Source organism: Chroicocephalus ridibundus, chromosome 3 (assembly GCF_963924245.1).
Source record: "Chroicocephalus ridibundus chromosome 3, bChrRid1.1, whole genome shotgun sequence".
NCBI classification, from domain to species: Eukaryota; Metazoa; Chordata; class Aves; order Charadriiformes; family Laridae; genus Chroicocephalus; species Chroicocephalus ridibundus.
The window spans coordinates 18,247,926-18,263,297 of record NC_086286.1 but is presented as its reverse complement, the minus strand read 5'-3'; the positions used below and the strand labels follow the sequence as shown (position 1 = coordinate 18,263,297).

Sequence of the window (15,372 nt, the reverse complement as noted above, 5' to 3'; positions counted from 1 at the left end):
GAGCTCTTGAGTTCTGTGCTTTCATTCTTGTAGGGGTGCCACACTGAGGATGTTTGCTCATGACTGAACTCTGGCATCTTTGTAGCGACTTTCTATGATGCTTCTGTATAGCTTCTAACCTCTCTTGAACAGTAGAGAGATTTAAAGTGATAAGGAAAAATACAGTTTTAACCAAATTGCTTAAAACTGATTTAATTAAATCAGTGTGGCCTTGGGTGTTCGCTTTGATTTAAAAGTATTTTCTTAATGTAATAGAGAATGCTACAGGATACTATCAAGCCAAAAATGTGTTATTGCCAGCAGCTGACCCAATTTATTTATTCCAGTTTTCATATTGATCAATTTTCTCATCTGTTCCAAGCCTGAGGTTGTTTGTATGTCCTTTGTCTGTGCAAATTTTAATTAGCTGCTTCTCTAATTCCTAAATCAAATATTCTCTGCAGTGATATCAAATGAGCACTTTATACTTTCTTAACTTGCTTTCTTAAATGTTTGTGTAATATCATTGCATTCAAACACAACTTCTCTCTAGAAAGTTTTGTAATACTTAAGATAAAGTACCTCTGTAATAATATCTTATGGCCTGATTTCTGACTTACTCATGTGGAATCTGTCTCGAGGCATTAATTTCCCCATACTGTGATAAAATCACATGAATTTTCTTCTTCCATTAATTTTGTGTCTGAGTTTTGATATTATTAGAATCAGATGATAGCTCCATATAGATCTCCTTTTCAAAAAGGAATTTACATTTCTGCATATAACTTTTTTCTGTTCTTCCCTTTTTACAGTGGGTGGTCCCTGAGGTGATTGGCCATGCTGTTGTAACTGTATTAATGCTTATTTCATTGCACTGGTTCATCTTTCTCCTTAATTTGCCAGTAGCAACATGGAATATATATAGGTAAGTGCAAAGGGGTTTGGGTGCTTTTTTTTTTCATTGTTACTTAGTTTATCTTTACGTGTAGTATGAAGATAAGTCATATGTCATGCTGAGATGTTTCAGTTGTGTTCTTGACCTGCTAACAATCTTTGTGGATCTACCTAACATAAAACGCTCCTCTGCTTGCAACTAAAATTACAAAAAAGCCAACAGCATAAAGGATAGGAAGCTTTTGGCCTTTCCTTGCATTCACTGTAGTGCCCAGGAATCTTGATTTGTAAATCATTCCCAAGTTTGTAGGAAGTAATAGCATGTTAATTGGGCTTATGAAGTAGTACTGCAAACATGGTTGTTAATGTTTTTCATGCTGTGCCTATCTGCCTGATAGTGATATCAGCATGAAAGTACTTAGGTCAGCATGGTTGATGGTTGTAAAACCATTGGGCTGTGGTGTTATCCTGCACACCCTCTTTCCTTTACTGTCCTGTCTCTCCCCCTCATTTGCATTGTTTTTGGTCCCCCATCTTGCCTCTTTGTATTTGGAAAGCTTTGCAGCTTTTTATCATACAACAACTGTCAATGTTACTAGTCTTTGTACACTGGGCCGCCCACCACTTTGAAATGGTTTACTTGTCTAGAGGTTTCCATGTGGCAAATTTGAGACTACTGTCAGTTCAAAAATGTTCTTCTTATTTTGTATCACTTGATGAGCAGAGAATTGAACCATTACAGGTGTTACGCTAATGAAAACTGGGTGTGAACTTGTCGCAAAATATCTTAATCGCTGTATTATGTGAAGTCCAAAAGTTTAAGATAGAGGTATGAAAAGCTGGCTGTCATTCTTGTTTGCCTGAGCCTGCTAGGGCTAACTGTTTGCAGGGATAGGTCAAGTTGTTGGTAAAATCAAACAGGAAGTTTCATCTCCCTCATTAAAATGAAGCTGAGGATACCTTTACTGATAACCTTGTTGTTCTTCAGCAAAATAACCATGCATTCATCACCGCTGTTTTCTACAAAGCTGCTAGCAAAGCCTTCAGGTGTTTCTAAGCTGGAGTTAACATGTCACAGTATAACTTGTGTACTAAATAAACAAATTTTGCCTAAATGCGCACACATAGGGATAGTTTTATTTGGCTACTTGTATGTACAACTGTATTATGTACTGTTGCACAAAATGACCAGTATTCCCTTTGGTATCTGCTGGCAAGTATGGAGTTTGCATTTGGTTTTTCATTTATGCTAAACTGTTTCTACAGAGACACTACAGAGAGAATGCATTTTCTTTAAAGCTTTGAAGATTTCTTGTACTGTTACCCCTTTGCTGCTTCCTTATGTTAATGTTTGAAGTAGCCACTTGCTTTCCCTTTTAGTCCTGGTCAAAGAGAATTTTAAAAGCTACAATTATTTCTATTTCCACACTTCAGGTAGTAAGCTTTGACTTGTGTTTTGAATTGAAAGCTCTCATTTTATATTTGTCATGCACGGGGTAGACATTCTGAATATCCTAAAATCCATGATTGTTTCATCAATGTTAGATGTCCAGTGTAGGCAATAAATGAATATGACAACATGATACTTTGCCTGCGCTGCCACAAAAAGTCAAAATGTTAAGCCTGTATTGCTAATCCTGCTTCTTTCTGAGGATCGAGGTGTTTCACCACATTAATAGCCTGGAAGGAGTTAGAGGTCTGCAAAGTGTGTTGCATTATAAAGGAAATGTAATGATTTGGGATTAAAATTTACACTTGACCCAGTGTTCAGTGGACAAAAGATATAGTGGTCAGAAAAATGGTGGACTGTAAAGTAGTTTGAGTACACTGAAGAGAGGGGAAGGTGTCAATTACTAAACTAGGATTAAGAGGAAACAGATGAAGTGTGAACCTGTTATCATAAGATGCAAACTTCTAGCATCGGCTGAATGTGTTTGAATCTTCTTCGTATGTTATAGTATTTTAGGAACCAATTTCTCGAGTGAATGTCACTGCACATGAATTCGGAAAAGTTTAAGATTATAATTTACTCCAAGATGAGTACAAATATCAAAGTAATTGTGTTGAGACTGAAGAAGTTTGTGCTTTGTTGTATATCTAAGTGATAATAGAGAGAGAAAGGTAGGATAATAATCCGTTGCACTTACTCTCTTTCCTTCAAAACCTGCTTAATCTTGATGAGTAAATGGTACAGTTACAGGCAGTACTGGCTTAATTTACTAATTGTCTCAATGATTTCAGTGAGAGTGAAGAGGGTTTGTGTGAAAGGGGCATCAGAAACAAATCTTGGGGAAAATAAATTGGTCAAAAACAGCATCGGGGAGACTTTCAAAGTGCAGCGTGTTTATTGTAACATCCTACTGGCCCTTCTTGTTCAGCATGCTCAGATGCTCATTTACTTCATAATTTTTTTTTTCTCGATTCTGTAGTGTCTTGTTAATAGTGTAGTGTCACTCTTAATAAGAAGCAAAATTAATAAATCCTAGAGATATAAGAAAATTGTGCACACTATCTCTATTTCTGGATAAATTGGTACAGGAAACTTGTGTTCTTCCTTGTAATGCATTTTATTTGAATAAACATCCAGTAAATGGACAATAATTTTTGTTATAATACTAAAAATAGACCTGTCACTTAAAAATTCAAATTTAGAGGAGACTTTCAAAGTGTAATTATTTCACATGAACTATTTTTAATGGGACGTAATTGTCTTTGTTATTAGTCAAATATGCTGCAGTGCTTTTTAGTGCCTCTGTGAAAAAAGACAAATACTGTTAACTTTTTTTTTTTATTTTTGTTCTCCCACTGCTGCTAGAAAACATCCTTGTTTCTTGTTCCCTTTCTTCCCCTCCTATTATTGAAATGAATGTTGTAAGAGGTGGGGGAGTGCATTTTGGAGTACAATTGGTGCCATTCTTCCAAGTATATAAAGAAAATCAAAAAGTGTTCTGTTCTGAGACCTTGATTTTTCTCCAGGTTGTAAGACCAAGAGTTAAATTCTTGTGTAAAAAGAGTATTATTCCAGGAAGGTAGAGCCTGTATGACATTTAAGTGAAATAATAATATTGTTCTAGACTGAGCTCAGCTGGAGTGAGAACTTCATTTGCTTGCATTTGCTCTCTTGAGAAATGCTCATGACAAAAGAACATGCTGCTTGTTGAATTTTCACAGGACATAAAGATTTGTTTTGCTGGTTTTATTCTTCCTTTTTCTTACATTTCACTGTTTCACTCAGCTTTCGTTCTTATGTGAATTTGGGCAGCAGTACTTCCTCAGGTCTGCCCAGTCTCTCATCCTCAGCGTCAGCCTCAGTGTCTCTGCTTAGATGGTTGTGACAAAGATGGGAATAATACACTGATCTCTTGTCTTATGCTATCTTATTTTGACCACCAGAGTTTGTGGGTTTTTTATGTGGGTTTGTTTTTGTGTAAATACATCTCTAATTCTTAGCTAAATTAATTATTTTCCAATCCCTTTCATCTAATGTATCTTTCCACTGTGGATGTGTACTTCCTTCGTAACACCAAGTAACCACGCACACCAATTAAAATGAACTGGAATCAGTTATTGCCTGTAAACTCTCCCATTTATACATGAGAAGCTGGGGTGATGCTTTTAGTACTTCTTGTCCTCTTGTTCTTTATTTGGAGTGTCAGAGGGTACATGCAATATCCTGAAACTGAAATGGAATTAAAGAGCTCCCTTATGTTGAATTGTGAAACAACTCTTTAGATGAAAGTCACTTCTGTGCAAGCTCTTCTCCGCCCCTTCTTCTGACATTCCCTCATGTTTTGATAACTATACTTTTGTTGTTTGGTTTTTTTTCTTCTCCTTAAACTTTCAGGTACATCATGGTTCCAAGTGGAAACATGGGGGTATTTGATCCCACAGAGATCCATAACCGAGGACAACTGAAATCACACATGAAGGAAGCCATGATTAAACTAGGCTTTCATCTGCTCTGTTTCTTCATGTACCTTTACAGGTTAGTTTCAAGAATTGCTCCCAAGAAACAAAGGAATTGTCTGCCAGCTATTTTTATCTCCTCTGTTCTGCTAGTGTAATTGCTGGTACTCATAAGTGTCTTATCTTTTTGCATCCTGCTAAGCCTCAATAATATATTTTGACAGCTATCTCCAGGCTCATTATATGCCTTTATTCTTTCTGATCAAACATTGTTTGGAAACTCGGACTACTCCTTAATCTCAAACCCACTATGAGTACAATATAGAGAGTTACATGATTTCGGCACCTAGAATAAGTGCCCTATTTAGAATGGAAATCAACTCGAGGACCAAGTTTATTTTACAAGCTCTGTTTTAGAAAATAGAGTTGATCTGGCTAAGTTCCAAACGGATGACTTCTGTGATGGGGCCTCTTACTAGAAGGTGGAAGAACTACTGTTCTTCTACTGCAGTGTTACCTCTGCAGTCCTTGCCTTCAGAAGCAAAGCACGTGGCATAGTTGCCTTGACTTTCTATTTCAGAATCAAGCACAGTTCTCTCATGAAAGCGATAGCTGGTCCTACTTGTGCGTGCTTCAGTAATCCACTGGTATCATGTTTTCTGTTTTGTCACAGTATGATTCTGGCTTTGATAAATGATTGAGGCATTGAAAAAGAACCGTTAGCTGCCAAATTGGGTCATCACTCCAGTGACTGGTTGTGGAGCCACAGACACCTTCCGAACGTACCTAGATCAGTGTCGTCATGCAGTATATTTTTGCTCTTTGAACAAGAAATATTTTTCTGTATTTTTAACATAAAATATTTTCAAAAGACATTGGATTTGTGTAGCGGTTGTTTTTGTTCCTTTACAAGCCAATCTGCTGGAGCTGCTGCTTCTGTAAGATGAAATCCTTGCTTACAGAACTGATCTCATAGGAATTAAATGGTGAGAAGGAAACTCATTTCAGCAGCATGGGCTGATAACAGTGGTAGTTCCAGAACAAATTTAAGTGCAGCTCTGGTGCCTGCTTCTTAGTGAAAGGTGTCAAGATGTGCCTCTGGCTGTCAAGCTGTCCTGTTAGAGCCTAGTTTGAAGCAGCGCTTGGAACACAGATTTCAAAGTGGAACAGTAGCCCAGCTTGCATCCTTGTGTCAGTGTTTTTTCCAGCTAAAAAGCAATGGAATAAAAGGTATGCTTTTCTCCCTTTCCACCCCACCCTCCAACAACCTATATGAAATCTTGTCTTTGGATGGATTAAGGTCCCTTTGGTGAAGTGACACTTGTGTTTGAGTGAAAAACAGATAACTAAGAAACATGATTAATATTTCTTTTTTTACTTCAACTCTTATTTTGTCATTGAAATGTATCATAGGCCTCCATGCAAAGTAAACATCATATTGCACCAGCATTGGAGTTGGTCACAAGGCAAAAGACCCATCTGCAGTCACTGCTCCATAAACCTGCTCTTTCCACATCCAGTGAGGTGAATCAAGAGTATGTCTAGCTTGGGGAGGTGGTCTGGTAAACCATAACCCAGTTATCCCAATTCTGATGTAACTCTGCTTCAAAGACACCAGGGGTGTGTGGCTCTTGCATCAGTGATAAGCATATAAACCTGTGTTTGTACCCTCACTGTCTTTAGATTTTTTTTTTTTTATATGTGCATCGAAAGAGGGTTTTTTGAAACAAACATGACAATTCCGTAATTAAGTCCTAAAATTTATGAGCTTCTCCTTCTTAAGTACTTGTTCTTTGGTGTATAGTTAGCAGATTGTTTTCATGGCCAGCAGTGAAAAGACAACACTGAAGCTTGATTTCTCTACGTACCTTGTGTTCAGTGTTTGTTCTAGGAAAAGTTTAGCTTTAAATTCATGATGGATGGAGTCCAAGTTCAGCTGTTGCAAAGATGAAAAACTGCTGAAAATTACGCTCATTAAAAAATAACTACACAAATAGCTACCACAGCTGCATGCCACGGACTCCTTGATGCCACAAAAATCAAACTACAGAAAGTACTGCCTTATAAAGCTGAAACCCAGACAGGATATAGGTCTGGAAAAAGGAGAGCAAATAAAACTCTTTTAAAGAGAGGAAAGTCAGTAACTTGTAGACAGCTTAATTGCCTACCCTATAAGCTGCTATCTTATGTGTACGTGAAAAAACCATACTACACAGTATGGGTTTTATCTATTAGAAGGAAGGGCAGTGTTAGTAAGCTGCTTGAGTTAAGTCCTTGTTACAGTGCTAATAGTTGGTGAATTTCATTAATGGTGTTTCACACTGAGAAACATGGTCATTAAACTGTAAGTCCACCACTTAAACTAGCAGTTTTATATCTTATTCAAAAGAAATGATTCTGAGATATGAGCTGCTTTCATAATCGAAGTGTTTGTAAGATACATATTCTTCAATAATTTCTAACTACTGGCACCTCAGAATTACAGTGATGACAGTAGATAGGGTACGTTATTCTCTAATGGAATTGGTCAAATTTATCACTTGCTATGAAAATCTTCTATTCTCCTCTACTGAAGGAAGTGTTTCTTCAGAGATGGGAGCAGGACAGGGAAGGATAAGGGAAAAGAACAACATATCTGGAAAAATAAAAAAAAGTAGCACGTGTCTTAATTTATATCCCTGACTGAGAGGGATGTTATTGTGGATTCCTCCCTACTTCCTTCCTCAAGAGTGAATTATTAACCAACAGAAAAACAGATTGGTTTCCTAAGTGGTGGTTGTCAAATACTAGACAGGCTATACTTTTACATGAATGCAAACTTCCCACCCCGTTTTTTTTTTTTTAATATAAATAAATTACCTCTTCATTCATATCTAACAACAACTTGTAGTAGTTGTAAAAAGCTCAGCAGCAGGCTCGAGAGACTACAGTTCTACAGTGTAATTACACTGGTCATTTTCAAGCCATCCTTACTGTCCAGGGTCATTTCCTGCCTTAACAGATCAGCATCAGCAATAGTAAAAATGTAATTGCTAAAAAGTGTAGTTCATTAGCTGGTAATGGGGATCCTACAGTCATCTATCTCATGGGAGATCCAAGGAGCAAAGAAATTTTACAGTAGTAGTAAAAACCAAAAACTCCCTATATTCTGGGTCTCTATTGGGGCAGGACAGGGTAATTTAAATCCAAGCTTACTATACAGAATTCAAGACAATTACAAACTCTAGACTGATTTTAAATAAAAATTCACCTACCTTTACCACTATGGATCAGTGTGAGACCAAAACACAGATTCCCTCCTGTTCACTGACAGAATATATTTCCCTTTGGGGCCGAGGTATCCCAGTATAACCTTCGTGAGGGGACCGTTAGCTTAGCCTTCAAATGGTTAGTTACAATTTATAGAAAGCTCTTAATCCATGAAAATAAATCTGAAGTTGGCCTACAGGGAGTCTAACTTCTAACGGAGGTTATTAAGCTCTTTTCCTTACCCACAGTCTAGAGCCTGGTATCTTGCTAAGATACTAGTCAACAGTTTTCGGGGAGATCAGGTAGCTGTTATAGTACTGCACCTCGGGGCGGGGGATTAGTGAAAATATGTCTGATGGCGTATTTCCCCCTAATTAATCACAGACCATTGGTTATTCATCTTGCTTTATTAAAGAACATACTGATCTCATTCTAATTTTATTCTAAAATAGTTCTGTATTATGGAACATAGTAAATCAGTGGGATTAATGGTACGACCAGTAGTCCTAAAAACAGTTCTACATGCAGATTAACAATTAACCTGAAATGCTGATAAACCCATAAAAGCAAACCTTTTATCTGTTCAGTATTGACACAGTTTTAACCTAATTCTTTTTCTCACAAGGTGCTCTTTAGGATTTTGTACAAATGGTAACGAAAGACCATTTTTACCTCTAAGGATATTACGGCAATGATGAGATTGGAGGCGGTGGTAGAAAAAAATTGGGGTATGTGTACCCTCATGCAGTTATCAGTACATTAACCACCTTATCTTTGGCAGAAACATTAGAGGCATACAAACTTCAGTAGTTACTCTACTCCAGCAGCACAGAAAGTGCGGGCCAAGGTGTAAAGTGAGAGTAAGACAGAACCTGTCCCTCTGGAGAAGCACCCTGCCTCAGGCGGAGTTTGGCTTTCAGCTAATTACGAAATGCTCATCTACTACAGGTTCCTCATGTAATTTCTTGTAAATAATCTGAAGGGTTTAAAAAAAAATAAAAGTTACAATTAAATTTAAATCTTACATATGTTAAATTTCACAGTTCTATAGAAATCATATACTGGTTTCTCTTGCATTCTTCTTCTCACCAATTAAATTATGGCTGAAGTGGGTCTGCAATCGAATAACCCTCCTGCAAATGGGGCTGTGAGCAGCCTGGTCTGGTGGGAGGTGTCCCTGCCCATGGCAGGGGGTGGGAACGAGATGATCTTTAAGGTCCTTTCCAACCCAAGCCATTTGATGATTCTAAATACTAGTACCCAAGGGAAGTGGCACAAAGCAGCAGCTGGAAAGGAGTACAGCATCCCCCTTCTGTTTGCAGCTGCATCCAAGCCATAACTATCTATACACTGCCTAAACTGTAAGGCAGGAAACAAAGTTAATACGAAGGTGCTGCTAGAGAAAGTGAAGACCTTTTCTCATCAATATAGAAGCTCAAAGAATTAAAAAATTGAATGCACTCCAGCAAACGGTTTGAGTTTGTAAGAGCTACAGGAAGGGGAGGGCAAATTTAGGCACAGCTTTGTATCGAACAGGACATTAGCTAGAGCTGAAGAAAAATGCCTCAAATGCAGGACAAAGATGAGGTTCTGTTTTAAGGCACAGGGAAGGGGAACAAGAACACAGCATTAGTCGGAGGGAACAAAGGCAAGAGCTGAGAAGTAGCTTCAAGAGCCCTCAGCCACAAAGGGTCCTTAGATCGACTTCAGATCTAAGGGTCTGGAGGTCCCCGATCTCCAGTTCAAGAGAAGTCTAAGCAGGAGATGCAGGTACTTGAAGGTATCAAAAAAACCCCACAAAACCCACCGACCACCTAAAGCAACCTGTGTGTGGTATTTAAGCAAGCTCCAGCGTTAAGGAACCGAGGCTTTCACAGAGCCACAAAGGGGCAGATGTTCAATGAATTAGATAAGCACAGAACGGGACGCAGGCAATTTTACTGCTAAATACCCAGTGAAGAAGCAAGCGGGAGGTAGATTAGAGCCAAACACCAGAAACTGGAAAGCCTGCAGACAACACCGAGTGAATTCATCTTCAGCTAAACTGCCAAAAATTAATTTTCCTAGCAAGAAAGTGAAATACTACAAATGCAGAAGAAATCTATAATTAATGGTCAAGAAATTAACATCCAAAGTCAGTCATATAAGTGAAGTTAGGGAAACTAAGAACTATTCATTCCAGTTATTTATTCTGTTTATTGAATTGAAAGAAAGGGAATACAAACATTTCTGTTAAGTGCTGTGCACCAACATGGAAAAAGTGTATTTTTTTTTTTAAAAATCCTAATAAAAACAAATCAGAAGTTAATGTAGTTCCAATTGAACAATTTTTAAAGATATGTTTAAAATACTACACATTTATAAAATAAAAAAGTTAAAATGGTGTTCTGTAAATAATTAGTAAAACAAGTGAAAATAAATACGAGACCCAAAGTTCTTATGTTTTTAATGTAATATAGCAAAGAAATTTTTAACTACTTAATATAATCCGAGGAGAGTAACAAAAATCCAGAAAGTTTAAGAACGCAATCCTTTGAAACATTTAATATCAGTCCATAGCAAATAGTCATTACATACCAAAAGCTCTAAGTGTTAACTAGTTCCACCACAACTCCATATAAATCTTGACAATTTAGAAATCTTGAGATCAACAATAAAACTTCTTTTCGTGATCTCTACAGCTTGGTTTGTAAGTACATACATGCTTTGAGGATCCATTTTGTCCCATATGTTTTCAAGGAGCCAATAACTTTTTCCATCTGTGCCTAAAAATGTTAAAGATTCCAATCTAGCACATATACCCTAACAATGAAAAAAAAAGTGTTTTAAGAAAAAAAAAAAGAAAAAAAAAAAGATGGGGCACGATGAATTTCAAATTTATAAAAATATACTGATATTAACCAAAAACCTTCTGGTCAAAGGACACTTCACATACACACGACTTAAAAGTATGCAATAAAACATGACAAGTACCTAGAACATTTGGTTCTCTGTCTGTTCACGGAACACACGCACACGCACATTCATACCAGGCGGGAGGAACACGCGCACAGGCATTGTATTGAATCCAGATTATCTGGATTAATAGACAGAAAACTTGTCTACAGTTTATTTCAACAACTAGAGGCAGCTACTGCAGCAGTAGTTCAACACTGCACACTTCAATTAAGTCCACCCTGTTTAGAAAAAAGTGTCGGAGTTAATGATTTGGATTTTTTTTTTTTTTTTTCCTTTCTAAACATAGTTAAAAGTAGCAGTTTTCAAAATTAAGTACGGCAGCTGAAAATGGGCTCAAGCCAACGTGGAAAAGTCAGGAGGAGGTCAAAAAGAGGATTAGCCATTTATGGGATGGGTGTTCCTCTTAATAGTTGTCTCAAATAAAAAAAAAAATTAGATAGAAGCGTATTTTGTAGCTAAAAATACGGACAAACTATTGAAAGTGCATTTTTTCCTCCTCCCCCTTGAGTTACAGTAGTTTATCTGTTGGTCAGTAAATCCTGCTTTTTACGTCCATTCCTCATTCTCTATGTCCCCTCCCCGTTTGGGTCTACAACATCTCCCCTCAAACTACAGCTAACTGTACGAGTCCCGCTTTCCTGCTAAGGAAGCCTTCAAGACTGATTTGGGCTGGGAGTATCGCTTAGCAGTGTAAGATTATCCAACTAGACACAAACTCCCAAGAACGTACTGAGTTTTATTAAACGTTACCTGTTTGAAGGCAAGTTGAGAAGTAACTGGCAAGATCTGGATAGATTTCTAGGTTGCATCTTTGCTCTAATCATAAAAAGAAGTTAACTTTAAAAGTTGGAGAACTTTAGAAAAGATAGAGGGAATTTAAAACAAAGGTGTCATTTCCCCCCCACTACCCTCCCCTCCAAAACAAGGACAAATCTAGCATTTTCCCTTTTATGCTCCATTGTGCCTTGAAAATTACTTACCTGAACGGCTAAAGAACATTCTGATAATAAAATGCTTCGGCATAATTTTTTTTTTTTTTTCCCCTCTCAAAGATCTGCCTCAACAATAACCTGGGGCCACTGTGAATATTTTAAGCCAACAGCCAACCAGAGAAAAGTTACAAAAGGAGTACACGCTTACAGTATTTTCCTCTAAAACCATGGGTCTGTTGACTAGAAATACAGCGATTTATTGCGGGTGTGTACTTGTTCCAGCCTTAGGCTCCAGCCTATGAACATTTTTAAGCACATGGAAATCAACGTGTTGCAAATGAGCAAACTTGGTCCCCCCCCCCCCCCCCCCCATAGTCTCATTTTATAGTCTGTGCACAAAAAGTATTGGTACTTTTCAATTCACATATTGTGAATACGTGACACGTTAGCAATAGTTTAGGTTCCTCCTTTAATCTAGAGGTTGGAATGGCAGTTGTTACCGCTAGATCTAACACGTCAGTGACCAAGTAGTGTGGGCAAATGAAGATTCCTCTCACCTTTCTTTCCTCTCTGCTCATCCCCTGCGAGCAGCAGACAGCTATAAAACATGCTCTTACTGACACGCTCCGGAAACGGAGCTTTCCTTCTCGTTGCATAATTGCACCATGAAACTAAAGTGAAGATATCAGAACACGTGCTTCCCCCTAACTCTGCTTCTAAATATCTGAGTCGTATTTGAGAGGTGCAAACCAAGTCCAGAAGGGAAACCCCAGAACGGAGGGGCGGTATTTTGGCAAAAAGTAATAAGCTTAGATTTCTAATTAGAACATATTGCCGTGGAACGTAGGCATCAGCCCATCCACGCCCCGACACAGCTTGTACCAGGGAAGGAGTCTCACTTTGGTTAGATACGGCCACCACGTTAAAAATGCCTGTTGAAGTGCGTATGAGGCTTTAAGTCTAAACTTGAGAGATTTGATCCAGCCTTCACCACCTGCCTAACGCTCCCACTGAAGTCCCATGAGCACGAGGTAAGCAAGGAGCACCAGACCATCGTATGAGACATTGTTAAGAGACATCAAAACCAGGATGATGCTCCTGACTCTCCCTAAACAATGTTTTGTTTGGAAACGTAAGTTCCAGAGTAAGACAACACTAGGGTAACTTCCAAAGATTCACATACTGGCATTGCTTATGAATTATACCATGTTTTGAACACGTAAAACACTGTTTACAATTTAGGTACTCAATTTTTATTTAAAACCCAAAGGTTCAGCTTACTCAAATTTGAACTTAGGAAATTGTCTGTTTCCCTACAACCCTGATGCCACAGGAACAAGACTGACTACTCTTACGCTGTCTCAACTAGGAAGAGAAACAAAGAGCTTCCTCCAGAACTAGCCAACGGAAGAAGGAACCAATCTGTAGTTTTAAGTTGACGCAGGTATTCCCAGTACTGTGGAACAGCAACTGCCACCCAAGAAATTCACCTTAATTTTAAGGCAAATGTATAGTTTGCTAAGAATGTTAAGTTCCTACTTCATTTTGGAGGTACTAAAAGAGCAGTGTGTCAGATTCAGGGCTGGTCTTAACCAAAGTATCAGAATTAAGTTTACACACAAGGCAAGAAAACAAAAAAAAAAAAAGTCTAACCTGCTAAGCTTCACTTTGTTTGGGAAAGAAAAAAGGGACTGTTTATGTTAAGCACCACATTCCCATTCGTCAAAGTGGCTACACTTCTCTTCCCAGGAACTCCAGCAAACCTTCCCCCACCCTTCTTCCACACATGACTAATAAGGACACTAGATCATTATCTCATTAAAGGATGAAGTCCACACTCCTGTTCACATCAGTTCTCGGTGGCATGCCTTTCCCTGCTCCCTCTTTACTCCACAGCAGTACCAACACTACCTTTCCACCCAAGGTGGCAAAAGGGAATCCAGTGCCATCCCATAATGAATTTTTGTGTAGTGCAGAAGCACAGAGGCCATCTGTTTATGTCAAAAAGAATAAATACTTAAATTATAAATGTCTTTCTCTTTTCTTGACATGGGATATTAGTGGAACTATTCCTAGATGTGTCAAGATGTTCACAGCACCAACTCGCAACAAGGCCTGGGAGAGGCATTTAAATCTGCAAACTTAAAAGTATAATCTCAAAAAGAAAATAATCTATACACCTTTGTTTATCAAACAAAGAAAGATCTCCACCATAATACAAGTGTTTAATTACGATCTGTATGTTAATTACTTTTACAAAATGTTGACTTTGTGAAGAAAGGATTCAACACGTTCTTCCCTCGAGGTGTAGTCTACCTTTTACCAGCATTGTTACACACATTTATGTAATTAAAAAAACCCAAAAGACCTTGTCTTGTTTAAACTCTTAGCCTGGTGCTGCACTCTGAATGCTTTTTTCCTAAATATCTCTAAAGATGGACAGTGAGTTTCTCCTTCCAAAACAAGCTTCACTGCCTACGTAAAGCTCCTTCCAGCCACTGCTTTTGATTGGGTCTCAAGACACTCCAGAAAAGCATCCGTGATACCATGTTTCACGACACTTCTTGCATTGTTTTAATTCCAAATGTATACAAATGAAGTCATTTTAATCCTATAAATAATTTATTTTTAAAAAATTGTGCTGTTAACCCCTTTTGCAGGGCAACGAGCTATGTGAAAAGTACAAAACTTTTTGTCAAATGTGATACTGAGAGTGCTTTTGACATAGTTCATTGGTTTATCATCTCAATTGATATATACTGCGCAACGGGCAAGGCTAGAATCCATGAACCAAGCTGCAAAGATCTCAAGCTAAGTAAGGCGGAGAGAGACTTGAGAAACAAGAGAAGGAAATACTTTCCTATCCAATGTATACTCTTCAGACTAAAGCACTCTTTCTATCAAGCCTTCTAAACTGTTAAATAAAGTGTTCCAAACAAGCATTTAAACTTCATTACACAGAAGAGCAACAAGAACAGTAGCCTGCCAGACAAAAAGGCAGGAGGGAAAAATATATATATTGAGTTCAATGGTTAGCCTGAATGTAGCACAGTTCTTCACAACCGATGGGGGGGTAATTTCAACACGGTGTCCAACAACGTTCTAACGACGTGCTTCATCTCGACTGGTTACTATGAAGCAAGGTGGTAAATGTTTGGCCCCAACCGGGCTTCAGAAATGGTTCTTTTTCATGACGAGCATGTCTGTCCAGCTATCAATCATGTTTGTTTGCACCAAATCCCAAGCCATTTAAAATACGACTAATTAAGTTAAACTGAAGTCGTCTGCTCCAAATTCGCCATCAACTATCCATGCTACTGCATTCCTCTGAGCAAAAACAAAAACATAAGAGAAAGAAATCACACCTCGATGATCTTATCAATAGTTAATATTTCTATTATAAAGTCATTAATACAGTGTATTGACATAAGTTTTACTGAACACACATTAGTTA

The 15,372-nt window shown here is 38.0% G+C and overlaps 2 protein-coding genes across 5 annotated transcripts in view; one reads left to right on the top strand and one right to left on the bottom strand.

Moving 5' to 3' along the window:
• Positions 1–15,372, top strand: part of CNIH4 (cornichon family AMPA receptor auxiliary protein 4) — a 28,911-nt gene that overhangs the window by 1,877 nt on the left and 11,662 nt on the right. The window contains exons 3-5 of one of the 2 annotated variants that reach the window (XM_063328220.1): positions 792–904; positions 4,718–4,858; positions 5,453–6,924. In XM_063328220.1, coding sequence (XP_063184290.1) covers positions 792–904; positions 4,718–4,858; positions 5,453–5,480 — 282 coding nt within the window. In that variant the 3' untranslated portion in view covers positions 5,481–6,924. Of the gene's footprint in view, positions 1–791; positions 905–4,717; positions 4,859–5,452; positions 6,925–15,372 lie in introns of those variants that run through there. The other variant, XM_063328219.1, reaches the window with a different exon arrangement.
• The window catches only part of WDR26 (WD repeat domain 26), a 33,318-nt gene continuing 28,403 nt past the window's right edge, over positions 10,458–15,372 (bottom strand). For all 3 annotated transcript variants that reach the window (XM_063328217.1, XM_063328215.1, XM_063328216.1), the window contains one exon: positions 10,458–15,245. In XM_063328217.1, the coding sequence (XP_063184287.1) occupies positions 15,220–15,245 (26 nt within the window). In that variant the 3' untranslated portion in view covers positions 10,458–15,219. The remainder of the gene's footprint in view (positions 15,246–15,372) is intronic.